General features: G+C 40.6%; 4 protein-coding genes across 10 annotated transcripts in view; 1 reads left to right on the top strand and 3 right to left on the bottom strand.

Moving 5' to 3' along the window:
• Positions 1-5,622, bottom strand: part of LOC125019927 (H-2 class I histocompatibility antigen, Q10 alpha chain-like) — a 175,597-nt gene extending 169,975 nt beyond the window's left edge. For 3 of the 7 annotated variants that reach the window (XM_047605058.1, XM_047605059.1, XM_047605060.1), the window contains exons 1-5: positions 5,465-5,621; positions 1,420-1,692; positions 906-1,196; positions 426-710; positions 22-168 (exon numbers count right to left, since the gene is read on the bottom strand). In XM_047605058.1, the coding sequence (XP_047461014.1) occupies positions 22-168; positions 426-710; positions 906-1,196; positions 1,420-1,692; positions 5,465-5,537 (1,069 nt within the window). In that variant the 5' untranslated portion in view covers positions 5,538-5,621. Of the gene's footprint in view, positions 1-21; positions 169-425; positions 711-905; positions 1,197-1,419; positions 1,693-3,939; positions 4,126-5,464 lie in introns of those variants that run through there. The other 4 variants (XM_047605061.1, XM_047605062.1, XM_047605063.1 and 1 more) reach the window with 2 other exon arrangements.
• A 353-nt stretch (positions 5,623-5,975) lies between these two features.
• Positions 5,976-8,855, bottom strand: LOC125019942 (pyroglutamylated RFamide peptide). The gene is made up of 2 exons (XM_047605095.1): positions 8,785-8,855; positions 5,976-6,819 (listed from the first exon to the last, which is right to left on the bottom strand). The coding sequence occupies exon 2, from the start codon at positions 6,817-6,819 to the stop codon at positions 6,214-6,216; it is 606 nt and encodes a 201-aa protein (XP_047461051.1). The 5' UTR covers positions 8,785-8,855; the 3' UTR covers positions 5,976-6,213.
• Positions 8,856-10,389: 1,534 nt separating this feature from the next.
• LOC125020243 (LIM/homeobox protein Lhx9-like) lies at positions 10,390-15,646 on the bottom strand. The gene is made up of 7 exons (XM_047605581.1): positions 15,531-15,646; positions 14,533-14,671; positions 13,803-14,005; positions 13,165-13,273; positions 12,694-12,829; positions 11,635-11,867; positions 10,390-10,953 (listed from the first exon to the last, which is right to left on the bottom strand). The coding sequence occupies exons 2-7, from the start codon at positions 14,662-14,664 to the stop codon at positions 10,549-10,551; spliced, it is 1,218 nt and encodes a 405-aa protein (XP_047461537.1). The 5' UTR covers positions 14,665-14,671; positions 15,531-15,646; the 3' UTR covers positions 10,390-10,548.
• Positions 15,647-18,275: 2,629 nt separating this feature from the next.
• LOC125020240 lies at positions 18,276-23,950 on the top strand. Its single transcript, XM_047605578.1, has 4 exons — positions 18,276-18,408; positions 20,153-20,731; positions 20,832-20,951; positions 22,248-23,950. The coding sequence occupies exons 1-4, from the start codon at positions 18,392-18,394 to the stop codon at positions 23,116-23,118; spliced, it is 1,587 nt and encodes a 528-aa protein (XP_047461534.1). The 5' UTR covers positions 18,276-18,391; the 3' UTR covers positions 23,119-23,950.
• The last annotated feature ends 1,344 nt before the right edge of the window (positions 23,951-25,294 follow it).

Raw genomic sequence — 25,294 nt, 5'->3', positions numbered from 1 at the left:
GATACACAACTTTGAACCTACCACGGATGCCTTTTTTCTTCAGTACCACCAGCACGACAGCCAGAGTCAGAGCTACACCCAGGACCAGACCCACAGCTCCCATCACTGCACCAACGATGACAGCAGTGCTGAGTCCACCAGAGTGAGGAGGAGGAGGAAGATGATGATCTAAAACCCAGAAAACATTGCCATCAGTTTGTGTGTATTAGTGAAATGTGGATGTAAAGTCTCAGCAAAGATTGAATTTAATGACTAAACAAAGTGAAATCAGTGGTTAGTGAAGGAGAGAAACATGTGAGCTTCAAAACTAAACCAGAGTGTCAGAGTATTCTCAGATGAGACTATGTGAAGACAACTTCTACCTGTTCTCTAGTTACAATCATCTCACTCACTTCAGTCCAACCAGATTAAAACAATATTCTTACCCCAGGGCTTCTCCACTTTCATATAAGATGCAGCATGAATGACTTCACAGGTGTAATCAGACTTGTCTGATTTTTTAATCTCCACATAGTCTCTTCTCTGGAAGGTGTCGTCTTCATTTGGACGAACTCCTGAGGTCACCACTCCGTCCTCTCTGGTTAGAATACGGCCGTTCCTCCTGATATTGAGGACGATGTCTTTTGGGTAGAAGCCTGTGGCCAGGCACATCAAGATGATGTTGGTCTCAACTTTGGCGTTTCTCGCAAACAAGAACACTTCAGGAGGAGCTGGAAACAGAAAAGATGAGATGATGTTCACATGCTTCATTTCAAATTTCAGGTCTATTTTAAAAACCCTGGTACAATATGTAACTAATTATTTATATCGCTCAGTTTATCAGATTTAACCTGTTGACTTCATGCATCAAACATCATCTCCACTAATATAATATTGAATATAAAATAATTTCATGCATTACATACAGGCTTGTCTTATCTGATTTTCGCCGTAACTCCTGAACTTCCCCAGCCAGTCCATGCACTCGTTCTCCAGGTAGCCTTTGGTGTATTCTTTCAGGACCTGGACTTCATCCCACTTCCTCTTGGTGGGGACAGCTGCATCAGTCGGGGCGACCCAGACTGCGTTGGCATCATCGAAGGACAGGAAGTCGTTTCCATCATAGTTGTACATGTCCATACCACGCTGGAACTGTAGAGAGCCGTCAGTTCCTTCCTCACCTTCACAGCCGTGCATCCACTGGAGAACATGGACGTCTGAAGGACAGCAAGGACAAATCAATAAATTACAACCTAGATAAGATGATAAAGAGGCTGGTTCTGAACATAAGACACTAATTAAAATCATTTAACAGCAAATAATAGTAATGACATGGTCCTTTCTTTAGTATGTTGAATAATAGATGCAGTATTTATCTACATGAAGTCATTACAATTTTTAACTACTGATGTGAGGTCATTCCTCATTGGTGGATCTTACCGGTGTCATTCTGTCTCATCCGTTTCATCAGGATGTCGATGTTGACCTTGAACCACTGCTGCTTGCTCCGGCGGGACTGTGTTCCTTTGTCCCAGTACTCTTTAGAAAGTCGCTCTTCCATCCAGGGCTGTTTGGGAACTTTGGTCTGATGCTCACTGTCGTAGTAGTCGATCATCTTGCCGTCCAGCAGACCCATGGCTGTGAACTCGTGGATGCCCTCGAGTCCCACAGGTTTGGAGAGGGCCGTGTAGATGTACGTGAGGGAATGTTTCTCTGAGAATCACACAGAAAATAATGGGAGGGTATTTATTTGACAAGGCTACAAAGCTCATGTGTTTAATGTGGCTCACACGATTCAATAATCTGATAATCTTACACCTTAAGTTCTGACATATCTTCTATTAATATCTGAATTTTCATTGTTCATTCTTTTAGTTTCCCTTCTTTGATCATAGTAAGTGAATTTTAGCGGTTGCGAGGGACGACTCTGTCCAGTCTACCTTAATTTTGTTCAACAAATTCACGTTCAGGATAAGAACTCAGAACAGAAACCACTAGAAATATTTCAAAGCTGCAGTTAAACCTGTTGTTGCATGGCATGTGTTGATGGCCATGTCAATTCTAATAGAAATGTGTTTCCCTGTTATTGTTGGCTGAGGTGATGCCTCCTTTATTTCAAACTATTCAGTTACTGATGCCTGTGAAAACCAGTATTACACATACCTTAGATAGAACCATGTAAAACCATGTAAAAATGAAATAGTCATTACTACAACAGACTGATCCAGCTCCACTCCCACAGTGAAAGCTACAGGACGACATTCATACCGAACCCTATATCATGTTATTCATGATAATGCTCCATCCATATTTTTACACCTTATCATTAGGGGTGTAACGATTCACTTTAACAACGATTCGATTCACGATTCGTGGTTGCCGATATGATTCAAGGATGATTTTAGTTCATTTTAGAACGATACGATATGAAACGATTCAGTGACTTGAAATCGATTCAGTAACTTTTTAGCCAAAAATTAATAAACCGGTGTGACTGAAATAAACCTACTCAGTGTTTCCTCTACATTCATTTAGGAGTGGGGCCGCCAACAGGTAACTATCTAGCTCAGTATCTACTCTTTGGGGTTCTTAATCTTCAGGTTATCGATCACAGTCACTTTTTAAACTCCAAGTGTCTCGATCTCTTTTGAGCGCTGACGTTCTCCTACATGCTGGTCTGTTGACAATATCACATGATGGTGGCGACCGACACTGCACATTAAATCATCTTGTTTTCTTTTTGCTCAGGTCACTGTGTGTCTCTTGTGGGGCGAGGAGACGTGAAGGCGAATGTTAGCATTAGCATATACATTCATTTTGCCATTGACGTTAGCTGGAAGCTAACACATATTTGTGTAACGGTGTTTTCGGTATATGAAACTAATTTGTAAATTTAGTTTGTCCAGTTTTACAGTGTTTCTCAAGTAAATACTCTACACGGATCCTCTGATTGTTTAATCCAATGCCTTATTTCCTGGTATCGGTACAATTAATTGATTACCTTTTAAATCGCTATTATTTTTATAACTACCTTACACCTATTTTTCTTCTTACTAGTGGTTTTTGAAAGTATTTTCTCTGCACAACTGAGCTACTGCGACCAAGTAATTTCCCTTGTGGATGAATAAAGTCTCAGCATCTGTCGCCTCAGCTGAAAAGAAAACATGAGGAAACAAGGTAATTAAAGTTTCCCTGACAACAACACACGAATGAAAGAATGTGGTCTGTCAACCTCAAGCAAAGGCTGACGTTCATACCTGGAGACAAAGATCACAAACTCAAACTTTAAACTCTGTGACTGCTCCACTTGTTTTGATTTCATAACCCTTTAACAAAAAATATCATTCATTTCTAATTAATGCACTTTAAATATATTTTTAAGTTTGAGAAAAGTCAACAGGCTTGTCGATTATCTAAGGGCACTAATTATAAGACCTATTTATAATAACAGCTATCCAGTTTTTAAACTGGATACTGGTGTTGTTTAATACTGTTATCTAATGAAATGACAGACTGCATATTTACTTATCATGTCTTATCAGGTTACAGGAAATTACTTCATATTGTAGGTTTCACAAAACACAACATTTTTTATTTTCACAAAACAATTCATATTTAGTGTTAAGTGTTACTTTTTAAATAACCAAAATATCTTTTTGAATATACTTTAATCTGAAACTCAAAATGAAGCGCAGCCATAAACAGTGAACCAGAAGTTCAATAGTTCGCCTTTCTCCGCGTGAGTCGGCCTACAACAAAAACTTCGGTAATGAACCATTTTCCTCTAAGTAATGTAATGTAATAAGTTTATATTAGTAAAAGTGAAGAAACCAGTCGTCTGTTCCGATTAATTTAACTAAGATAATTACATAAAACATTAATTTCAACGACGTCACTGTCAGTGTTTTACTTTCGTTTTTAGCCGAATTCGCATAAACATGTTAGAAAACGGTGACTTACCGCTGTTTACCGTCACATCTGCCCCCAAAAGCAATAAAACAACGAAGAAGATCATTTTGAACTCAAACGTGACTCAGTTCTCCGTCTAAACTTAGTTTTATCCGTCTATCGGACCGAGTTTGATGCCTCTCCGATGAAAACTCGTTCGTCTGTCTTTCTTCGTTTCCTGGTTCTAGCTGCTCAACATGGTGCATTCACGACTGCTCGGAAATTACAGATGCGTTCAAACCACAACCACGTTTTCATTTAACTTCCTGTTTTCATTTACATGGTCGACACACACATTAAACATAATGATAATGATAACAGAATTTCGTAGCTGCCCTAAACAAAACATAAATGTGTGCTAAATATTAATTTACACTTTATTTTTATATATGCATACGAAATTACAACATTTTGCCTAATGACTTATAAAAGAAAAGATGTTGAGTAAAAATATGTATTGATGTATGAAATAATATTGTATCGTGATGGGTTTAGATATTCGGTCAAATAAATATTCCCCATAAAAATATTGCTAAATTATTTTAACATTATATAACGACACCACAGGTGTGACGGAGGTCAGTTGATGTCCTGGTTATTGTATAACTCTCTTATAAAGTTACAAGAGCCAGTGAACGCATCGTAGCTCAACTTCCTGGTTCTTGTTTGTTGTTTTAATCTGATAAAGTTTCATCATCTTACTGTGTCTAACCCTCTAAACACGCTTCAAAAAAATACAGTTAAGACACAGACTGTACACCATATACATTTGTTTTATTATTACTATTGTTTCTGTTAAACTGGACTAAACTATTATTTCAATTTCTGTTGTTTAGTCTCGCCCACTGACTAAAATGTCAAAATAATTGTACATTACAACACAATATAAACTACAGCCTCCACTGTCATTGGAAACTTAAGCTGAATACCAGAACCCTCATGAAAACACTACTGTAAGAGTAGGACTCTTACAGTAGTGTTTTCACAAGTGTAACTGTTGTTGGTATCTTTAACAGGAATAATAAAGCTTGTCACGGCTTGTCATGATTCTGCTTTATATCACATTTTGATGGACAGAGAAACTAATTTAAAGTGAATATGTATTTAAACAATTGGGCATTTGTCCTCTTTGTATATCGTTGGGTTTGTTGAGGACATAAATAATTGGAGACAGAAACGTTTAGCCTTAACGTTAGTCTGCAGCTAATGTGAGCTGACTTCTAACTTCGAGCGTCAATTTAATTTTGGCACCAGCCATGACACTGGGTTTGAAAGACGAGCAGGCGGACATCATTAAACACGAGTCTGATTTTTTTTTAACACTCTAAATTTGTCCATTATATATGTAATATAATATGTATATATGATATATATACATATTAAATTTATTTGGCTTATTTGAAGAAATTAACGTCGTTCAACGGCTGCTTTTATCCAACCGTCACCGCATAAACCGTCAACTGGAGGTTTTATTAAACTTAAGTTACCAAAAAAAAACAAAAAACAAAAAAAAACTGTCCGGCCACGGTGAACCTACCGCCTCCAGCTGGGTCCACATTGCCCCACATTAAAGACAGAAACACAAATATCCAGATTCTTGGTGGATTCATGGTTTTAAAACGAGGAAACGTCCGAGGACACGGACTTGCTGGTTGCCACTGCAGCAGCCAATCAGATTATTAGTTTGATGTTACTAGGCAGATTAGTTGAGCGAGGTTTGACATGGTAGAGAATATGTGTATGAGTACGGTGGCCCAGAGAGCCCAAATATCTATCTATCTATCTATCTATCTATCTATCTATCTATCTATCTATCTATCTATCTATCTATCTATCTATCTATCTATCTATCTATCTAACAGACAAACACATTCACAAAGGTTTTCTTCCAGTTTTTTACTCCATGTATGTACATGTGTTTTCAGACATTTTCTGTACATTCAGTTACTGAAAAATAAATCTCTGCTTCCTCTGAGGTAAACACAGGAGACAAAAACATCTGTTTGCTGCTGTCGTGCAGAAGAATTAATATCCTGACATTCACTTTATTTATTTATTTTATTTTTTATTTTTATTTATTTATTTATTTTTTTGTTAAACTGAAATCATGTGCTGATCTGGTTTATTTTCTCTTTTAGACATCCACCTTTCCTTTAATTCGCCTGTGTCGCCTGGTGCCGGCGGCCATCTTTGTTGTTGTTGCTGTTTTAGAAAACAGCAAAGATGGCCGCCGGCATCCGTGTGCTTCGCAGCCTTTCACAGAATCACCTCCTGGCAGTTTCACTTTCATTTCCTCCCCTCAGCCTCCTCTGAAACCCCTCCCTCCACGCTTCTGCTCGTCCTCCTCTGCGGCCCCTCTCCTCCCTCCATGCCTCCATCCCTCCACCCCTGGTCTGTCCATCTTTTCCTGCCGAAGCGGAAGCCGAATCCTCCTTTCTCGCGGCTGACGGCTTGGAGTCCTCCTGCGATGGAGGTCAGAGCCTCGTTCCTCCCCTCCTCCCCCCCTTCTCCTCCCTCCTGGTAGTGCATGCTCTCCAGGGAGTGACCCCCCGGGAAGGGAGATAGCGGCCGGGCCATCAGGTCTCCTCTCTGAGCCCTCTGCAGGGCCTCTTCTTCCCAGGACCCGTCCTCCGCCCCGTCCTCCTCCCCGTCCTCCTCCCCTGGCCGTGGCAGGGCTGGCCGGGGGTCAACGGGCCACTCGGGCCAGACTTCAGGCCGGATCTGGTCCTCCAGAGCGGCCTGGAGGTGGTGCAGGGCAGATTCCAGCTGGGGCCAGTCCACCGTGGGCGGGAGGCCGGCGGGATAGAGGGGGTACGATGTGACGGGGCAAAGGAGGACGAGGGGGAGGAGGACGAGCTGTGAGGCACCGAGATACCGGAGAGAAAGTCTCATCTGGAAACAGAAACGAGCATTTACGAGGAGGATGAGCCGGTTTTATTTAACTCACGCTACAGCAAAGAAATTAAATAAGATTCTGACAATTTTTCCCATACGGTATTTTGTTATTTTACTTTATCTCTCTTATATTTTCTAAGTAATGTTACACATCTCATACTGTAAATGTCTGTACTGTTAAACTGTCGAACACCAAAGAATAAGAAATAATAATAAAATAATAAATGCATCAAAAAACGAATCAGACTAATATTATTTAATACTGTGAGAGGTGACGGCCAGCTGATGTTAATAAGAAGATTTTTTTTTTTTTACAGATTTTTACTTGAACCAACAAGAGCTTCAGCTTTAAGAAAAGAAGATTTCTGGATAAATAATTTAATAAATGAGATGAAGACTTAAAACTATGTAATTCTGACTAAATTCTAAAGCAAATAATCACAATAACGACTCATAATTTGTTAATGTTCACATAAGAACTCATTTTACACTTTGTTAATTTGTAGATTTTTTGTTTTTGTGTCTTTAAAATATAAAATTCAGGTTTTCAGGCATTTGATGCATAATCCATTCACCAGAGAAGAAATAAACGATGATAATTTTATACATTTATTTAAAGCAAAAACCACAATAAAGGAACAATACATTATCGTCTGCTAATTTACTCCAATGAAAAGCCATATTTTAAAGAATGAGCTCATGTTTTCTTCAGTAATGATGTGATTATATGAGTATTTCACCCAAACATTGACCTCAGTGTCTGTGGATGAAACCATGGTAGATGTTCTACTCACAATAATAATAATAATAATAATAATAATAATAATAATAATAATAATAATAATAATAATAATAATAATTAAATTTAATTTTAAGTAAATGCACAATTATCAACATTTTAGTCTTGGCTTTGCTGAAAAACATAATTTTGAATAAAACAGAAGCTGCTGCAGAAAACAATTGTTTTGCTTAAATTTTTAGAATTTTTACAAAAGACAAATCAGAGAAATTCTTTTTTTTTTTTCTCTAATGATTTACATCTTTTAAAATTTGTTACACTCCATGGAGACATAACTGAGTAACACCAGCCTGTGGCGCAGTGTGTCCTGAATCTACAGACTTCACAGAGCACAGAAAAACGAGACCACGAAGAGATTAAAAAACAGCCAAAAATGACTTGGGATTCAGAGGGTTAACATTCAATGAAATGGAAATCGTGCAAACAAACGAGATGATGGAAAAAAAGAAAAAAAAAACACATTTAAACCATAAAATATATGTAGTGCTGGAGAATAGCCAATAAAAAAGGACGCAAAGTAAAACTAGTGATTACACTGTAGTAAATAAATCCTACTGATACCCTCAGTAAATAAAAAACCAAACTATAAAAATACAAATCCTCAGTCTGTTTTCACAGTTTTTTGCTGTGTTGGTCCAATCACCAGTCATTCACGAAGACATTTAAGATCACGCATTCAGATCACACTTCATCAGGACTGAAAACATCTGCAACAATACTGATATAGAACAACTCCTCAGCATGAAACCAGGAAAACGCCTTTCTGTGTGTGAACCTTGAATCAAAGCTGAGGTGGAAAAAAAAACATCCCACGAGTCAAAACATTTAACTGAGAATAATGAGTCAAACTGATTTTTGCTGAACATTTGCTCGATTACATGAACTGAAGTAACTTTTCTGAATGTTTTCTTGTCGCTGGTTCATCCCACTTCTTTTATTTATTGGATTTTCTGAAGGAAGCACCAGTAAATTAATAAAAATACACTTCAGTAGTCGAGCAAATGTACTTTTTACCCTTTACCCTTGTAGTAATTATTTAGACCTTTGGTCACCAGTTTTTGGCTCCTTTATTAAGATGTGAATACGACTCAAATATTCTGTAAAAAAACAAACAAACAAAGAACAAGAACATTCCCGCTGATCCCCAGTCTCTCTTTTCTTACCTTGTGCTGTGTCTTGCTGTGTCTTCTCTGACATTGGTCGACCCTGACCTTTTTAAAAACTGCCCGCCGGCCCTCCGCCCCCCATCGGTGCCCCATCCCTGTGACGCATGTGAAGACTTGCGTCGACCTCCGTAACCTTCATTCTTTCAGCTGAGAAACGTCGAACCACTTGAGCGCCGAGGCCCGCGGAGGCATCAATTATCGCCGCTTGATTGGGGAGGCAGCGCACAGAGGAAGAGGAAGCAGCCGATTCATTAAGATGTTTCTGAGGATAGAGAGGTTTCTTGAATCGTTACGCTCGTTATGAAGGTCGTCGCGCTGGGAAAAGCCAGACACACCTGAAAGAATGTCATTGAGCCAGTCGTCTGCTTTCTCAGGAATCATCTCGGTGACAAATCCAAACGTCAAAACTGCAAATGGATTTTAATTAGCACAGGGCCAGAGATAAATAGTTTGAGGGATACCAGGAAGTCTAGCACGTAAAGCTAAAAGAAGAACAGAGGCTTCAGGCTGTTCCACGGTGGTGGTAACAGGAAGTAAAACATCTTTGAAAAGGTTTATTGGGTGAAAACTGTTGACTTTCATGTTTATTATTGTTGGTGAAGGTTCTCTGTCATCCAGCTCATGGTTTATATCTAAAAAACTGGACTCGTTGAGTTTAGAGAATATGTTCCTGGTCAGTATCTAGATGTTAATGGAAATTAAATTCTAATGTTTTTTTAGTTTCCAGTTTAAACCTGAAACTTCCCCTTGAAGAAGCTACTCCGACGAAACGTCTTTGCTAAACTCAATAAATGCAGTTAAACACTTTTCTAACACGTTTAGAACATAAAAGATAAATTATTTAGGACTGTGCAGCAGAGTTAACGTCGTTGGTGAATGGTTAACCCTAACGCTACGATGACGAAACCTTTTCATATTACAAATAACATTTCCTCTGTGACTAAACCCAGATGCTGACAAGTTAAAATTAATATCTGATAATAAAAACAGTGAAGAAATGTTAACAAGACTAAGATGTTATTTGATGTGAGAAGATGTTATTTGAATATCAGACATTGATCCTGTTCCATGATTGGATAAGAGCCATTAGCATTTGATCTCTTTTGGCATTAGCAACCAAAACTAGCTAGCTTCAACTAGCCCTGTGGCTAAAGATGAGGAGTAAGAATCCAACATTTGAAGGAGAATCAAGTCTGATATTGATGCAGCCTTCATCACAGTCAGTAACGAGTCTCGTCCAAGTACTTTACTAGTTCTGAAGTCTCATCTTAGATATTTTATTTATATTTTATTAGCTTTGAAATCCCATCAAAGTTCTTTACTAGTTCTGAAATCTCATCTAAGAACTTTAGTAGTTCTTAGATAGTTTTAGGAGGTAATAACATCATGTAGTTTTCCACTACATGATGTTATTACCTCCTGATTTTTTACTATATTTTTAAACTGTGGACCGTAGAGCGGATTAGTATTTAACATTCAGTTAAGTGTAGTTCCAAGAATGAATCATTCTTGTTTATGCTACCCCCTATTTATCTGTCTAATGTAACCTCATATCCAACTCTGGAAAGTAGTAGAAGAAGGAAAATGTGCAGGAAAGGTGGGTTTATTAAAGTTTAAATGAAACACAGTCACGTCTCTATGATACATGTCTCCTTCGTGTTTCCATCACCATGTCTGTTTAATATTGTCACCGCTATCTGAATTATTAAGGATTATTAGTTCAACTACTGTCTACTAATGAGGATCTGCTCATTTGTTCCATCAACAGTAACGAGGTCTGAACGTGTCAGGATCAACTTGTCGCTCTGCTTCTCCTCCTCCTGCCTCTCCAAACTCTCCAAAGGCCTCCAGCGAGGAGATGCACCCAGGTGCACTCTGGGAGTCGTAGTCCAGGTAGAAGGCGGGGCTTTGCAGCACCTGGTGTGTCGGGTGACTGGCGCCTGGACTCGCTGGCGGCTCACTGAGCGGAGAGGTGAGGAGGGAGAGCTGGAGGTGGTCGATGGTGCTGGTGGGGAAGGGCTGCGATTGGTCCGGAGGAGAGCAGGAGGGAGGTGGGGAGCTGGTCGTCATGGCTACGGGTCTGGAGGGACCGGAGGGCGAGTTGACTTGGGATTCGTCAGAGTTCAGGGAACGCCTGAGTTTGGCCCGAGCGTTTTGAAACCACACCTGAGGGAGAAATGATTCGTCATGAAGGCCCAGACATCCGAGCACACAGCAACACACAGCCATGTCTTAGTCTTAGTACCTTTATTATTATCCCCCCGGGCGGGCAATTTGTTTTTATAGAAAAACAACACAAAAATGCAGAGAGACAGAAACAGTACACATTCAATAACACAATCCAACAACAAACTTCAGGCACCAATGTTCCTAGGACAGGTCATCACAGCAGATTATTAATAGACTCAGACCTAGACAGGCTTTAATGATCCAGAAGGGAAATTAATTGGTCATAGTGGCTCAGTTGTTACAAAAAGATGAACTGTTCTCCAGCTGGATAGAGTTTGGTATAAAAGCAGCGTTCACTATGAATCAGTCTGCTGGAGAATGAGCTCCTCTGTCCCTCTAATGTTTGGTGTAGTGGATGGGATGGATTGTTCATAATGGAGAGAAGTTTATCCAGTGTCCTCCCTCTCCCTCCAATCACACAAAACAACCACAAAACAATCACAGAGATCTGTTCTAATGCTCTAAATACACACAGATAGGAAATTTATTCATCTGGATTTTCTTCACGAAAATTAACAAGTTCATGAAAGTAAGTTTTCTTTTGTCCTTTGATTAAACTCAAGTGTTTGTGGGTTTAGAGTTAGAGAGCTCTACAGAGGGTTAAAGGGTTCTGAGTACCTGCAGGACTCTCTTGGGGAGGCCGGTCTTGTGAGCCAGGCAGGTCCAGTCTTTGCCATCAGGGTTGTGCTTCTGGGCGAAGTACGACTCCAGCGCTCTGAGCTGTTCGCTGCGAAAACACGTCCTGATTCGCTTGGTCCGCCTCCGGCTCCGCCCACTCGCCCCCCTGTCATCCAGTCGTGGCTCTGGACTGCTCACTGACTCCTCCCCTTCACCTGAGGCCTGGCTCTGACCTGTGGGCATTCAGACTTTGAGTCTCTTTTAGCCTGTTTGAGCTCTGGTTTTGGTTTTGCCACAACAACGTGACGCAACCAGTTTTAAATCAGGTCTGAATCTTCACCCAGTCAGATCCACACTTAGAGAAAAACCAATAACCACAAAACTATAGGAAAGAGACAGAAACGACAACAGTGAGACACAAATTTTAATTTAAAATGTTTCAAGAAGAAATGCAAATGAATCAATAATTTACCAGTGTTTACCTCACTGCACAGACACACAAAAGAACCACAAAACAACCACAAGTACACACAAAACAACCACAAAGACACACAGGACACATAAAACTACTACAAAGAGACAAATTGAGCACAAAGTCACAGAACACTCCCACAAGACAACCACAAAGGTGCACAAAAAAACACGAAAACACACAAAACAGCCCAAAAACAATCACAAGGAAACACAGGACACTTAAAACAACTACAAAGAGACAAAACAACCAAAAAGACATGCAAAACCACCATGGAACAACCACAAAGACGCACAAAGTAACCACAAAACAACTACAAAACAACCACAAAGACACACAGGACACATAAAAGAGACATAACAACCACAAAGTTGCACAAAACAACCAAAACGACACGTTAAACCACCACAAAACAACTACAAAGATGCACAAAATAACCACACATCAACCACAAAGATAGAGAAGAAACAGAAAACAACTACAAACAGACACAACAATCACTTATTCAGAGAAAACAAGGAGAAAACGAAAAGTTTAAATAAAGTTTTATTTTGTCTGAGTTTATTGTTTCTGTAGAAACCACTCACCTTCCTTCAGGTCTGATTTGGGTTGAGGGTCCAGGGGCAGAGGGACCCCCCCATCACTGTGATAATGGGACTGGCAGTAGACCGTCTGGCCCTGGAGGAAGTACAGACTCCCTGGCAGCAGTTTCACATCACACTCCTGAAAAACACCACAAAGGAAATGTGTGTGTTTTATTTGAGCCTCTATAGGGATCTCAGTGAAACGTAAACATCAACCCTGGAGACAGAAATCTGTTTTACTCTGGTGAAATTCTTCTATTTTTGTTCATTTTCATGTACAAAATCCAGATGAATGAATTTCCCATATCTGATTAGACCTGAGACTGGATCTTCTCTGATTGGCTGAATGAAAACCACATGCTCCTGAGAGGACTGAGAGGAACAATGACATGAAGTTACCAGATATGGTTCCTGGACCCACTCGGGGGCTAATAAGACGTTTGGTAGCAAATAGCTAGAAGTTCTTGATCTGACCTGGCAGGAGAAGCAGTGAGGGTGGAAGGTCAGCTCACCGGACCTCATGACCAGAGCGGACGCTGGGATTGGCTGGAAGCAGCGAGCACACTGACCCCCTCCGAACATCCTGAGCAGGAAGAGAAGCCACACAGGGGTCAGGATGTCAAAAGGTCGGGTCAGGGGATATGTGATGAGTGATGGTGACCTAGGGTTAGGGTTAGGGTTAGGGGTTAGGGCTAGGGATGTGGGGAGGGGTGATGGGTGATGGTCACCTAGAATTAGGTTAATTGGGGTGGGTGATGAGTGCTGGTGACCTAGGGTTAGGGGACAGGTGATGGTGACCCAGGGTTTGGCTTAGGGGAGAGGGTTGCGGGTGGGTGGTGAATGATGGTGACCTAGGGTTAGGGATGGGGGTTTGGTTAGAGTTGGGGTACTGTTGACTTGCAGTAGTCAGGGTTAGGTGTTAAGGTTAGGGGAGGAGTCAGTGTTAGGGGGCGGGGTTAGGGGTTGGGGTGATGTTGACCTGCAGTAGTCAGGGTTAGGGGTTAGATTTAGGGTTAGGGGTTAGGGGGCGGGGTGATGTTGACCTGCAGTAGTCAGGGCAAGGGGTGGAGTTAGAGTTAGGGGGCGGGGTTAGGGGGCGGGGTGATGTTGACCTGCAGTAGTCCTGCTGGCAGTAGATGCGTCCGTCTCTCCAGAAGAGCGACGGGTGCGTCTGCAGCTCACACTGACACTGGCTACAACGGAGGCAGGAGCTGTGCCACAACCTCCCTGCAGCCAACAGGAAGAAACGGTCGCACACCTGCTCACCACAACCAGCGCACATCATTGGCTCCTGGATGGACACAGGTGTTGGAGCCTGACACAGAGGAACACTGCTTCAATTTCCACTGGCAACAAGTATGAGACACATAATGCCAGTACAGAGAAATTCAAAACACACACAATGAGACTCAAAACTACCTCAAAGGGACGAAACAACCACAAAACAATCATAAAGACACGCAGGACACACAAAACAACCATAAAGATACACAAAACTACCTTTAAGATACACAGGACACCACAAGTTTCCACAAAGACAACTACACAAAAACATACAACATACAAAAAGAGACATAAAGCTATCACAAAGAGACAAAATAATCACAAAACCACAAAGACACACGGGAAGAAACCTCCTTCGAGGACACACAAACCTATTACAAAGACACACAACAACCATCAAACAACCTCGAAGACACACAAAACAACCACAAACAAATAGAAAAACACACACGACACACAAAACTACTCCAACACGACAAAACAACCACAAAGACACACACTGTGCTCCAGTTAAAGGTGATATCACTGAATGTAATCATTTAATATTTTAATACTCACACTCTCGGCTCCAGGACCGTCCTCTGCCCCCCCCATGCCCCCGCCTGGCTCCGCCCCCTCCTCCGCCTCGTCACCAAGGTCGCCACCGTACAACAACAGGTCCTCGAGGGCTCGGTCATGTGGCGACATCATGATTGTCCTGAGAGGACAGAGGGGTTAATTAACGTCCCTCTCTGTAATCACCGGCCTCGTTAAAGTTTCTATTAATAAACAGAGGGAGGTCCAGGTCCACGTATTAAACGTCTCTCCAGTCACACTTTAGCTCCTCTACTCTAGGACGTGTCTCTAGCTCTGAGGTGTTACATGAGATATTTATATTATTAATATTCATGAACTGTGGTCTTATTTCATCTTTGTCATTAACAATATTTTTTCATTTATTCATTTTGTATTTAACTTTTTTTCCACTCTAAAGTCTTTATTATGTTGATTATTATAGTCTTTATTATTGCCCTTATACCTGCACCACTAAATACAAATCTGGTCATATTAAGTGTAAATTAGTGCATTTGTTCATTATTATTTTCAGACGGCAACTAATAGTTAAAAGACGAGAAGGATTTTTCACACTCAATCTGAAACAATTATTCTAGTTTTGGATTTTTAATCTCATCGTTAAAGGACATTTAGAGAGTTGGTTTGGGAATTTAATTTAGTTAAAATAAAATCATAAAGTGAATTAACAATTTTGTTTTGTAGTAAATCTTTAATAATCAAGTTTAAAGGACTTGATGTTCCTTTCCTGATGTTTCCAATTTAAAGCCACATTTAATCTTTTTGTGGAGTTTCACTGAAGAGACCACGGAAGGTTTGAATTTAAGGCCAACTAACGAACAGCACGATGAAACTCATGTCAATAAAAATACTTAGTTCTTATCATCTGAATCAAACTGGAAGAATTCGTGAACTAAAAACTACACAATGGAAACATTCATCCATCTGAGAGGAGGAGGAGGAGGAGGAGAAGGAGAAGGAGGAGGAGGAGGAGGAGAGCTTACCTGTCTGGATGGTTTTTCCTCTGCGTGACAGACAGAAGAAGAAGAAGAAGAAGAAGTAGAAGAAGGTCTGAACTTCTCTTCTCCCGTCCCTCCAGGTGTGTCTGCTGCCTCCCGTCTTCAGGTTTTTTTGGACCAGTGTCTCAGATCTCAGCTCCACCTCGTCCTCCACCCACCCACGTCTCTTCTGTGCCGGGGGACATCCAGGACGCTCACCTGTAAACAAGAGGCCCGGTGGAGTCAGAGGACAGGTGAGGGCCGGCGTCTGATTGGCTGCCGGTGACCAGGTGGGGGAGGTGGGGGAGGTGGGGTGGTGCTGGCTGCACCCTGGGGACCAATTAAAAAAAACCTCAAAGGTGTTAAAAAGACGTCTGGGAGCTGAAAATAAACCTTCTCCCTCCTCGACTGTAGGCTCAGTGTGAGAGCCGTCTACTTTAACACAAACTACTATAAAACAAACATGTGGACCAAAGAATTAAACTTCACAAACAGAGCAACTAGAATAATAAACAAACTGTGTGCATTAAAATTCTTACATATCGTGTTCTTGAAAACAATGGAAATATTTTTTACGGAATAACAGTCTTCTGGTTTGTATTCTTCAGTGATTTGTCAGACTATAATTTAAGATGGTTATTAATGATGTTTGAAATGTATATTTTTGAAATGTAAAAATGTATATTTTGAAATGAACTAATGTAAAATACCAATGTGTTTCAGCACATGGAATAAGCTCAGTGATGACTGAAATTTAAGTCTCAAAACGTAAAATAATGAATAATGCCTTTGCAGTTCTGGATAAACGGCTGTTTTTGATGGTAGTGATGTGTGACTGACAAAAACTGTTTCATTCATTCATTCATTCATTCATTCATTCATTCTCTGTCTGTTCAAAAACCAGTGTGACTGAAACTGACACTAAGCACAAAATAATAACAATAACCTTTCCCTTCCTCACCCACTCAAACACATCCACTAAACCCAAACTACTGTGAAACCAGAGCTGTATATTATATCAGAGAGAGTCTGTCCAACCAGGGAACAGAGCGTCTGATCTGTCTCTCTGTGCTGATTGGCTCTGAGCTGGTCACATGTTTCACTGGGCGTTTACCCAGTGAACAAAAATTGAGAAAGTTATGGGAACTTTTACCTCTGTTACTACTACGTTATTATGGCATAGCTTGCTAATTCTATAATGATAATACTCAATAACGTTAAGACTAATTTATTTTCACTATTTCTGAGTATTTATAATTTGAACCTTTTAGCGGTGATGTATGAACACGGAGGCTGAGGAGAAGGTAAACACAGCTCCATGACTGATGAGGTGATTGGACTATAAAATATTTTACAGGCTCATTTGAGAGGGGTGCATGGCACGAGAGAAAATAAACATGAAAAAACAAAGTGTAAACATCTGGTTAACTAACTACAGTGCATGCAAGTGGCAAAATAGATCAACTTTTAGTATTTATTCCTTTATTTATTCCAGTATTCCATCAGTCTTGTATCAAACATAAATTAAACATTTATGTAGAGGAGATGTGTTTTAACACCTCATAATAATAATGCATTGGATTTATATTGTGTTTTTTTTTCTTCCAGATGCTCAAAGCGCCTACAATTGTATTGTATGCATTATTCATTCGCTCACAGTCACACTCTGGTGATGAATGAAAACGTGGCTGCCAGTTTGCGCCTACAGGTGGGTAGAGTTGCCAAAAATTGTACTCAAGTAAAAGTAAAAAGTAGTCATCCAAATAATAACTTGCGAAAGAGTAAAAAATGACACAAGTACCGAGTAACTGTTGAGTAATGTCTGATTTATTTGTTAACACAAGCATTCAATCAGACAGACGAAAATACAAAATGATCATCTTTAGGCAAATTAGAGTACATCCAATCAAAAAAATGAATTAAAATTCATTAATTAATTACAAAATAGCTTAAATTAAAAACAATCAATAAAAAATAAAATCAATAAAATAATAATAAATAAATTAAATACAAGTAACACATATTTCCAAAACTTTGTACTTTTTCACCAGGCTCTGCACGTTTTTGAAAGCTGAAATGTCAGTTTGTTCAGGTAGACACAGAAGACACCACATAATGTAGCTGCTGCACTTTTTTTAAGGCAAACATGCTTTTAATATGAGGCTAATAGCGTCCCTCCTCGTCTGTGTCTGCATTGCCAACCACTGATCTTGCCGTTTTTCATCCGTTTCTCTTTTTTATTTGCTACCACTGTGAATTGTAAAGCCACTGAGATTGAGCATGGTCACGTGACGAGACTGTACGGCCACGTTTGATTGGTGAAACACAGTCACATGTTAGAGCCTTGTCTGTCTCAGTCAAAATAAAACATTAAAATGAGGCGTATGAGGGGGAAAGTAACGAGCTCATCACGGCCTAATGTGGAGGAGTAAGAGAACAGTTTCTTCTTCACAAATCTACTCAAGTTAAAGTAAAAAGTAAAATTTAAAAACATACTCAAGTAAATGTAACGGAGTAAAAGAGCTTGTTACGACCCACCTCTGCCTACCACCACCAACATCATTCACTTGCAGTCATATACCTGCAGGCAACACTGGAGGCTGTTCCACCTTTAACAGCTGTGTGCCAACACTGTAAACAAGATCCGGTTTAATGATTAACAGAATATTGGCAGAAATGGGTGCGTCCCAACCTACTGATGAGCAGAAAGAGAAACCAAACCTACCTGTGTGCCAGTAAGTTCCCTACGAAGGAGGGGTTTAGTTATTTCTTTATAAGTGAGTCGAGTTCCAACCAGGTTTCAGTTTTTATTAATACAGTGAAGGTGAAACCTCAGTGAAGAGATAAAGACTGCACAAAGGGAGGGCATGATGTCTCCATCAAGGTAAGGTTTGAATGTGTGTTACTGCAATGAGAAAAGTATAAAGTATTGTGTTCTTATTGGTCTTTGTGCACGTTGTGTAACCATTCACCTTGATAATCATCATCATTCAGGTGGTATTTACTTCTACACTTCACAGCCAGTGATTCTTGACCAGTGAGACTTTTTGTCCAACACTTGTGTGTTGATTTTTTTTTTTTTTTTTCTTTTTTTATAAAAATGTCATCTTGTTAGGTTGGACACAAATTCTCACATTTACTTCTTGCAGTGGCAAAAGCTCTTAATGAGGGCAGAGCTGGCAGTGTCAGACAATGGGTCTATGAACTAAAAGACTATAAATGTAATATATGGTAATAAATAAATAAATTAAAACACCCTTTATCCAATAAAAAATATATTATAAAAGCAAATAAATAAACACTTGGATTTTAAAATAATGTAAAACAGCCATGTGAAACGCTAGTGATATAAATAAAAATCAAATATGATAAAATAGAATTAAGAAGAAACTTGTTCAAGCCTGATTAAAAAGATGAGTCTTGAGCCTCTTTTTTAGAGTATCAACAGTCTCTGTGGCCCTGAGGTTCTCCAGCTGTTCCACCGTTGGGGGTCAGCTGGTAATATGAGTGTACACAGTACATGGGCTATTTCCAACTGTAGTGACACTGTAAGCAAGATCTAGGTTTAACTATAAACAGAACATTGGCAGAAATGGGTGCGTCTCAACCTACTGATGAGCAGAAAGGGAAACCAAAGCTACCTGTGTGCTGGCAAGAGTTTAGTAACAGTCAAAGAGCCGTTTGGACCCGTTTCCCGCAGAAAAGAAAACACTGGGAGCCACAAATCCCCTTTGACATCTAAAATGAAGATAACACTGCATATATCGCTTTTACCTCTAAGCTTGACCCATGTAAGCTATAGTGTGTTACATTTATGAAATGAAATTGTATTGTTGTATTGTATTTATCCATACATAACAGGGATTTATCCATGGTTGGCTTACCTGTGGTTGAAAGTTCAATAAATAGCGGGCAGGACCTGCCGTCGGGTGACGCACATTGGCAGTTGTGACATATATTTTGAGCGACAAAAAATTAAACACATTTTATTTTAATCTTACAAGATCATCATAAATTCAAATTTAGAATTATATTTAAAACACTAGCGAAGTAAAATAAAATACATTTGAATTAAATACTCGATAACAAGGAGTATATGTGCTGCAATGCATTGTGGGAGTTCAGTGTTTTTGGTTGACCTTACAAACATGAGTGTGAGTGGTGTGGCATTCAATGTCATTCAGTTGTTGCGTAGACCTTGCTTGTTTACTATTGAGTGAGTAGTTACTGCTTTTCTGAGGCAGTTAGCGTGAAAAAATTAACGACTTTAATCAGGATCCTTGCTCCACCCCGTTTGCCACGGAGAGCCGCAGCAGATGACCCAAAGGGCCACATGTGGCTCCGGAACCGCGGGTTGTCGACCCCTGGAACCTTGGAGTCGACCTTGGAACTCCAATCAGTTTTCAGTTTTTATTTCATTAATACAGGTGAAGGTGAAACCCCATTCTATGTGTGGGATTTTACTGAGAATTTCTGAAGCTCTGCTTGAAAGACTGTGTCCTACCGCTGCAGTATTGATGCTTTGCCATAGTTTCATCAAGGAGCTCTCTGGAGTTTACCACTGTTCAGTTTGCCAAAATTGACAATCACACACACATTCTTCTACAGGCATTTGTTTTGCGTTGCAGGACTGAACTAGAGGAAGCCTTGTGTCGCTACATGACGCACGCCCTCATCTACATCAACATAGTGAGAGGATTCTGTGAGGGGTTCTCTATATGGAAGGACTGGAGGGACGAGGAGGTCAACATCATAAAGGGCATCAAAGACAGGGCTGACGAACTGAAATTCAGTCATGTTAGAGAGTCAGAAGACAAAGGCAAGGCCTTTCAGAAATATATGAAGAGCAACTTGAGGCATGTGTTTGCAGACAGGTGTGAAGAGTTGAGACAGGAGCTGGGTGGAGTGTTGAAGAACACCCTGAAAGGTCTGGAGAAGCTTGATGGCTTCCTGGATGCAGTGGAGAGGCTGGCTGTCACCTCACCACACATCTTCATGGAGAACCAGGTGTTACGCCTCCCTGAAGACTTCAGACATGTTCAGGTTGTCATCACTGCTGCGAGACGAGTCTGCCCTCGTCTGCTAGAGTTTAAAAGAGATGCCAAAGACTTCTTCACTCCCAAACTTCAGAATGTTGAAGTGTTGATATATCAGCTGGACAAATACGTGCAGACCACCCAGGAGATCTGTGAGGAGTTGGAGAAAAGGTAAACCATTAGTTAACTTTAATGTAATCTTGCAAAGAAAAAAAGAAAAGAAAGAAAGAAAAGGAAACAGGAACATCTCTTAGAAATGTGTCTTTCACAGATGCTTGAAGGTATTTGGCCTGAAGCTGACCAACAAACCTGTGATAGACATGAATGTGGATTTGTCTGAAGAAGAGATTCAGAGGATGCTGCATCACATTAACCATCTTCGTGAAATCAGGTAAGTTTTCATTGTTGGTCATATTTGTATTAGCTGAATCTCTATTCTGCCCCACGGCCTAGTTCTAAGGAATTGCAATGGGTGCCTCCCATGTTGTAATCACTCTATGTTTACTATTATTCTTCCGCCTTGTTCCTAGGAACTTTGCCGTGTTACTCCTCCCAGAATTTCAAAGCGATATGGACAATATTATATCAGAACATGCGTCTCAATCAGGAATGGTGTGCTTTAACTTTTCTAAGCAATTGATTGAACCCGATGGGAATAAACAACAGTAAACCTAGAGTTTTTTTACCATTGAAAGGAATAGAGAAGTCCAAATATTCAGAAATCTACTCACTTGCTTTGCTGAAAGATTACTTGGCCATACTTTGGAGTCGAAAAATTATTGAAATTTTGTACGAGACACGACAAATGTGGCTTTCTTTTCCACAAAATGGCGTTTCGATATTGTTTAACATGGGAGTCTCTGGCCGCACTCTAACTCCAACTTTAGCAAGGGGAGTTCGCAGTTTTTAATGAAAAAAAGGTTTTCAAAGTTGTCTGGTGGCCACATTTTTTGAACTACAGAAATAAAAACTATATAAAAACATAGTTGCACAAATCAAAGCAGATGCTCTTCTTTCTTTCGTCACCTCGGCCACAGTTTTCTCTGTACGTGTGTGGAAAAAGCATTAAATTGAAGTGGACCCGTGGACTGACGCTCACGTGTTCATTTTGCCCATATGACCTGTTGTTGCCGAGATATAAGCAGTTGTTATATCTACCCTATAACCTAGGGTAATGTTTTTGTATCTGACCTGCCCTGGTTAAAGACAGCAGCACCTGGCCCCTGTCGCACAACTTAACCTACACGCACAGAGAAGCCTGGCATGGTCAGCCAAAACATTATGACCCCCTCAGACATTAACAGCAATGGAGAAGAGGGAGGCTATGAGGCTATGATATCAATGGCATGATTGCCTTTATCAAGATTTCAGTAGGACTTTTATTTTTATTCACAGAATGTGCCATTATTGTGCTGAATTGATTCTGTTGTAAGATTTAAAAGTAACAGTGTGGGTGGATGGGTCTACAAAACACTGGACTTGATAGTTTTGACTACCACTTTTAGATAACCTTACTAAACCATTATATACAATATATTTTATAGCTAAACCTCGCAAATTTTTCATAACGGAACAGAACCATAACTTCTGATTGATTGCAAAGATCTTTACTTTCAATAGCTAAAGTTAAATGATGGCTTTTGTCCCACATCTGTACAAAACAAAACATTATTCTTTTCTTCAACAGAGAAGACCAGAACTTCCGCACAGTCTTCTTGTTCCAGGACGTGTCTTGTTCTGATTTCATCCATGAGTTCAACGAGCGACAGCCCAGGATGCTGCAGTTTCTAGAGAAGCTGGAGGAAGCTGCTGTTCAGCTGGACAAAATAAAAAAAGGGTCAAAGATCTCCAGTGTGACAGGCAGCTCAGTGGGGGCAGTTGCAGGTGTGCTGTCCATTGTTGGGTTTGCATTAATACCTGTCACAGCAGGAGTGTCTTCAGCTTTGATTATTTCTGGTCTGGCGTTGGGAGTCACCAGTGGAGTCAACAGTATTGTCACCACCGCCACAGAAGGTGCAGTTAATTATAAACAACAAAATAAAGCTGATGATGTCTATCAGAGCTTCATGGAAGATGTGAAGTGTCTCCAAGATTGTCTCGAGGAGGCAACCACGCAACCAATCCCAAGTCTAGAAGCAAGTACATTAGATGGGGCCTTACCAGCAGTCAAGATTGTTTTAAACGTTCCTAGTATTGGAAAGGCTGTTGATTCTATTGTTGACGCTGCCTCTGCTGTTAAGCTGGTGGCCTTAGACAGAGCTCTCTTCATCGGTGCGAATGCTCTCTTCCTTGGCATGGATATATTCTTCATATGTAAAGACAGTGTCAGTCTGACCAAAGGCGCCAAGTCTGAAGTCTCACAATTCATCAGAGCCAGAGCTGAACTTTGGAGCTCTGAGATGGACTCATGGAAGAAGATCCATGATTGTCTGAACAAAGGTCTGCAAACATCAGAGGAAAAGTGTGCTGTCCTGGAGAAACCATTTTATCATTTAGGAAATTCACTGAATCTGGTCACACCCAAACTAAAATCAAAGAGAGTTGGTAAAGATCATTGACTGTTTAAATATGGAGGCAGAAGCACGTAGAGCTCCCCCTGGTGACTGGCTGCAGTATAGGTCATAAGCTCCACCCCTCCATGTTAGTGGATGGAAGTTAGGCCAAACTATTATTCTTTAAGGTTGATTTCTGACATTTTAGGTATGGATGAGTATCGTGAAGGTTTTATCTGAGGCCGATACTGTGCCTGAACTGGTGTTTAAAAAATACAAACTTTGCCCCAAAATGGGGCTTTTTTATTTTTAAATCATTTTGTGAGGTGCAAGTTGAATAGAATATTGATTTAAATAACATAAATGTAACTAAAAAAATAAATGAACCAATAAAAAATAAAATTCACGACAGACTGTTATAATGATGTAAAAACATAATAAAAACAGTGGCGTGGGGTCTGTCAGGTTATCAAAGAAAAAAAAGTCTATGCGTATCCAGGTATTAACTCTCTTGCACAATATCTCCTTAGAGCGCTTGTTGCAGGTTACTTATGATGAGTCTGAGTCAAACCTTACCCCAGATTTCCACCACAGCTCCACGGTCAGTCGTGACAATTCATGTAGGTATTCTGGAGGTTCTTGCACATTCATTTCTTTCACTGATTGAAGTTTTTATTTATTTATTTTTTAATTTCTGAAATGTGTTATATTAAATGTTGTGTTTTTTTTTTAAATTCATTTTTTAGGTCAAATCATGATCTACATACTTTTACTGAGCAGAGGAATTGTGTTTCCAAAATCAGCATAAAAAACACAACTCACTTTACAGCTCATTTATGTCTGGAAATTCATTGTACAGATCACTCAATTATAAAAGTATAATGAAAGAAAGAATAAACTGAAAGAAAAAAATGCATGGCAACTTGTTTTTATTATTTATCTTTAAAGAGTTCTGTCGGTGATGTCCTTTGAGAGTTTAACTCACTGGTTCTCAAACTGAGAAAACCCCTCAAACCCTTACCCGTCCATGGCTGAGATCAACAACCTAAAACCCAAATTGCTCCACGGGCGTGGCCCCACTTAGACGCTGCAGCCCACTGTACACACTACAGTGTGAATGAATGGATGGGTCAAACAGCAGGATTTTATTTCCCGTATGGAATCATCTCATCTCATCTTCCATATCGCTTATACTCACTAGGGTCGCAGGGGTTTGCTGGCATCAGGCGAGAGGCAGGGTACACCCTGGACAGGTCGCCAGTCTATCTCAGGGTTAACACAGAGACAAACAACCATTTGCACTCACAACTAGGGTCAATTTATACTCACCAATCAGCCTAACGAGCATGTCTTTGGAGGTGGGAAGAAACCGGAGTATTAACCACGTGAACACAGGGAGAACATGCAAACTCCACCCAGAAAGGCCCGAGCTGGCCAAGTTGAACCCGGATTTTCTCGCCGGGAAGCATCAGCACTTACCACCGAGCCGCTGTGCCGTCCGTATGGAATCAATACAGTGTAATTATGTAATTATATTGGATTTGTGCACTTTAAATGCATCCTGGGTTACCTGGATGTCCCAAGCCTAAATCACCTCCCTATCATCCACTCTCAGTAGTAGTTCAAGGGTAGTTCAAGTATATATACAGGCATGTGTTTAGCTAGATGTGTATTTTGAACTTTAACAGTTATTGGTGATGTTTCACCCTCAACACACACTCAAAGTCGAACCAGTGACGCCTGGGGTGGTCCCTGGATGAGGTGGATGCCGTCAGCCAGAGGAAGCAGCAGGATGCAGGACAGGATGCAGCAGCCTGGTGAATGGACGGTGGGGAGGACTTCATTGGTGAGGACTGGGTGGATGAAGCCGGGTGGGCAGAAGACTTCCGTGGTGCGGCAGAGCCCAGGTCCATCAGGCAGAGGTGACTGAGAACTACGGGGCCTCTGGGGGGATGGAGGCACAGACTGGGATACTGGAGCCAGAGGAGGAAAATCATGTCGAAGATGTCATACCTGTTTTCCAACCGGATGTTATAGTGGAGATGTGCATGAGAGGAGTGCCTTTCACTACCGTAATACTCTCGTCGTAGAGTGGGGTGGAGCTAACCTTAGGTCTAGCCCCAAGCTACGACATCATTAAAGCTGTGACCAGGAGTCATTAAAGACAGTGGCTGAAGGGGGTGAAGGGGGGGCATCGGTTTCATCAGCGGGACACCCAGTGGTGACGATAGGCTCAGGAATG

This window comes from Mugil cephalus, chromosome 14 (genome assembly GCF_022458985.1).
Source record: "Mugil cephalus isolate CIBA_MC_2020 chromosome 14, CIBA_Mcephalus_1.1, whole genome shotgun sequence".
Classification (NCBI taxonomy): Eukaryota; Metazoa; Chordata; class Actinopteri; order Mugiliformes; family Mugilidae; genus Mugil; species Mugil cephalus.
This window is presented reverse-complemented; position numbering and strand designations above follow the sequence as displayed.

Bases quoted from the DNA above. Each gene is read 5' to 3' on its own strand.
- LOC125019942 (XM_047605095.1), bottom strand. From the start codon at position 6,819: ATGAGACTTTCTCTCCGGTATCTCGGTGCCTCACAGCTCGTCCTCCTC.
- LOC125020243 (XM_047605581.1), bottom strand. From the start codon at position 14,664: ATGATGTCGCCACATGACCGAGCCCTCGAGGACCTGTTGTTGTACGGT. The intron at 13,274-13,802 runs GTCAACATCACC...CTTCCTGCTCAG, and splicing joins TGCCAGCAGGACTACTGCAG to GATGTTCGGAGGGGGTCAGT. The intron at 10,954-11,634 runs GTACTCAGAACC...TTTCTCCCTCAG, and splicing joins TCCCCAAGAGAGTCCTGCAG to GTGTGGTTTCAAAACGCTCG.
- LOC125020240 (XM_047605578.1), top strand. The intron at 20,732-20,831 runs GTAAACCATTAG...TGTCTTTCACAG, and splicing joins TGTGAGGAGTTGGAGAAAAG to ATGCTTGAAGGTATTTGGCC. The intron at 20,952-22,247 runs GTAAGTTTTCAT...TTTCTTCAACAG, and splicing joins AACCATCTTCGTGAAATCAG to AGAAGACCAGAACTTCCGCA.